At 44.3% G+C, this 1,845-nt stretch overlaps 1 protein-coding gene across 1 annotated transcript; it reads right to left on the bottom strand.

Annotated features, from left to right (window-relative positions):
• Window positions 1–1,052: 1,052 nt before the first annotated feature.
• Window positions 1,053–1,811, bottom strand: TM35_000341330 (putative nuclear lim interactor-interacting factor; the record flags this gene model as incomplete). The annotated part of the gene is made up of 1 exon (XM_029029031.1): window positions 1,053–1,811. One exon carries the CDS (start codon window positions 1,809–1,811, stop codon window positions 1,053–1,055), a length of 759 nt encoding a protein of 252 aa, XP_028879587.1.
• Window positions 1,812–1,845: the final 34 nt, after the last annotated feature.

The raw sequence follows: 1,845 nt of genomic DNA, 5'->3' as shown, positions 1-1,845 counted from the left end.
AAAAAAAAAAAAAAAAACTGGTCTTTACAAATGCATTTCTCGATCTCTGGATAAGGAAAAAAAAAAAAAAAGGCAAGGCATACATCACTTTTCCGATTTATTTTTCCTCTCAAAGCCCGTATCGATCTCGCTTTAATTCTCCACTCAAAAACGTTAGATCACACACACACTGACTCTCTCTCTCTCTCTCTCTCTCTCTCTCTCTTCGTATCAATAGTAATACAACAGTATCATCCCAATATTGGGTTGTATAGAAAAATTAATAAAAAAGGGAGCTGAGAGAAAAAAAAGAAAAAAGAAAAACAAAAACAAAAAGAAAAAGAAAAACAATGAAAAAGAAAAAACCCAAATGTCACAGGCATTTCGTCTTGGAGCAAAGGACCAGGGACAAAAAGATGCTCCTCACAAGCACTTTTCGGATGACACACAAAAACAGAGAAACATAGTACAAAAAGAAAATGAAAAACAATGAAAAAGAAACAGAAAAAAAAGTCGCTCGACAAATCCAGGGAGGCAGCATGGCCTACGCAAATACATACACACGCGATGAACAGGAAAGAAAAAAGATAGATACGGTAATTTTTCATCTTTTGCCCTTTCAACCAACTGGATCTCTCCAACTCTCATGTCTTTTGTACTGTTCGTACGGGATAACGAAGCAAAGTAAGTAAGTAAATAAATAAATAAAACGTACCAAAAAAAAAGAAAAAAAAAAAAAGGGATGAAAATGGGAAGGGGAGGGGGCGAAAAAAAAAAAAAAATTTCTCAGTGAAATGCCCCAAAATGATCCTTGAGGCAAAAAAAAAAAAACTGTTAAAACAAGACTAAGAAAAACATGAAAAACAGAAAATTAAAACCGTGAAAACACGAAAACACACACAGTTAGAACAAAACACATAGACACACACAGACAAAAAAAAAAGAGTACAAAGACATTTCAACCAGAAAAGTAGCAACAAACAAAGAAAAAAAAACAAGAAACTGAAACAAAACCAATGATTTACCTCCCCCTCCCCTATCCCTTTCTCTACGCGATGCCATTCATCCTCTTATCAGTGCACGGTGATGTTGCAACGGCCGCCCAGACACGCTGCCGGCCGGCGGTGGCGCGGCGCCCTCTCCGCCTCCGGCCAGTGCGGCTGCAGGCAATAACACGCCATGACGTCGCCGTCGTCCGTCGGCACCTCCCGCAGGTGGAGATGCGCGGAGCTGCGGATGTACTCCGGCACGCTGACGCCCTCCTCGCGGCGGCGGCGCACGAGATCCCGCAGCAGACGGAGAATATTGTGCAGTGTGTCGTCCTCCAGTTCGCCGCCCTCGTAGTCGGCAACAAGCACGCCGTTCTGCTCAAAGCCGCGAATGCAGTCGGGGGTGTTTTCAAATACAATCGTTGTCTGCATATCACGACCGAGCAGCGTGAGGTCCTTGCGGCACGATCGACCGCTGAACCACTTGCTGTCGCGGTAGATTGTGTGGCGCACAAGTCCATTGGTGTCAATATGACGCACAACGGCCTCAGCGTACTGTCTCATACCAGCCGTCCACAATACCGTTTCGCAGTTCTCGTCCAAAAACTGGAGAAGTTCTTCTATGCCAGGACGCACGTAGAGTGGTCCTTCCCGCGCGTATACAAGTGTTTCATCAAGATCCAATACAACGGTAATGCGGTCAGCCAGCTTGCTTTCCTTCGGTGCGATAAGCGCAGTATTTAACGAGGCGCCTTGAGGTGGTGTTACACGGCGTGTGCGACGATAGGTGGCGCAGGCGTATTCTTCTCTGAAGCTTGCTCCGCGTACTCTCTGTAGTGGCATGTAATGCTATTTTTTTTTTTTTTTTTTTCTTTCT

Source organism: Trypanosoma theileri (assembly GCF_002087225.1).
Source record: "Trypanosoma theileri isolate Edinburgh chromosome Unknown TM35_Tth_34_V1, whole genome shotgun sequence".
In the NCBI taxonomy this organism is placed as follows: Eukaryota; Euglenozoa; class Kinetoplastea; order Trypanosomatida; family Trypanosomatidae; genus Trypanosoma; species Trypanosoma theileri.
This window is presented reverse-complemented; position numbering and strand designations above follow the sequence as displayed.